This window comes from Nannospalax galili, unplaced genomic scaffold (genome assembly GCF_000622305.1).
Source record: "Nannospalax galili isolate Female #2095 unplaced genomic scaffold, S.galili_v1.0 scaffold727, whole genome shotgun sequence".
Classification (NCBI taxonomy): Eukaryota; Metazoa; Chordata; class Mammalia; order Rodentia; family Spalacidae; genus Nannospalax; species Nannospalax galili.
Genome location: NW_008356713.1, coordinates 290,025 through 291,154, shown reverse-complemented (window position 1 = coordinate 291,154; position 1,130 = coordinate 290,025). Strand labels below are relative to the sequence as shown.

The 1,130-nt window shown below is 41.1% G+C and overlaps 1 protein-coding gene across 1 annotated transcript in view; it reads right to left on the bottom strand.

Annotated features, from left to right (window-relative positions):
* Positions 1-244: 244 nt before the first annotated feature.
* LOC108490016 (prolactin-3B1-like) overlaps positions 245-1,130 on the bottom strand; it is a 4,951-nt gene continuing 4,065 nt past the window's right edge. The window contains exon 5 of the mRNA XM_017794776.1: positions 245-433. Within this exon, the coding sequence (XP_017650265.1) occupies positions 245-433 (189 nt within the window). The remainder of the gene's footprint in view (positions 434-1,130) is intronic.

The following is a 1,130-nucleotide window of genomic DNA, read 5'->3' as shown; positions in this document are numbered from 1 at the left end:
AAACTTCAATTGTGACAAGTTCTTATATGAAATCACAATACTACACATCAGTTTTGCAGTAAATGGACAAAAGATACTGATGGATGACATTTCACTTGGGCTGGTCATTTCAAAAAGTCACTTTATTATTATTATTATTTTTTTTCTTACAGCATGCATAAGCTTAAACAGTAGGAAATTAAAGGGTTCTTGTGGGGCTAGATCCATAAGGGGCATTTCCATGGAAGACGACATAGACAAGCACTCAGCACGCATTGTTAAAGACCTCCCGGCACCTCAGGACCTTGAGGTAGTTGTCAGCCCTGTGCGTGTCCCTGCTCAGGCAGCGAATCATGTTGAAAAGAGCAAAGTGGCGAGTGTCCTCGTTGGGCGACTTCAAGTCTGCCTGTCCGGTCCAAGCGGGATAGGCGCCTTCTTCAGTGCCGGGATACTCCTAGCCAGGAACACCACAGGAATCGGTTATCTTGTTAGTGTGAGTTGGTCCTTATTCATTCTTTGTGTATATGAGTATACATGGAAGTGCATGTACATGTAAGAGTGTGTGTGTGTGTGTGTGTGTGTGTGTGTGTGTACAAATGACTCTGGATTTCAGAGATCTATGTTGTAAGAAGTTCCTCAGGTGATTTCTGCCTTACTTTTGGAAACAATGCCTATTATTTTTATCTAAATCTCACTAAGGATTTCCTTGTATTTCCTTGTCATCTACTGAGAAGCACAAGCCACCACCTGCCCCTTTCTGCATGAAAAAAGGACACACCTCACGCCCTCATGTTTAAAATGAAAGCACTTGCAGACTGAGCCATTTCTCCAGTCACCGTCCCTACACCCTCTAAATTACAGATGAACTTTGTGACAAAATTTAGTTCAGGAATACTTAGGTCAAAGTATTGGAATTTCATATATATATATATATATATATATATATATATATATGTATATTCCAAGGTCTTATGAGGGCAGTAGCCATCTAAAACTATAAGTGAGGCTGCTATCTCTATTATCCAATGTACAGTTTATTCCAGGTAAGGGGTGTTCTCACAGGAAGTACAGCTGGAGAACCAGGAGGTTGTTGTCTCAATAGAGACACGGATCTGGCCAAGGGAGATAGAAAAGCTTGTATCAACCCTTTG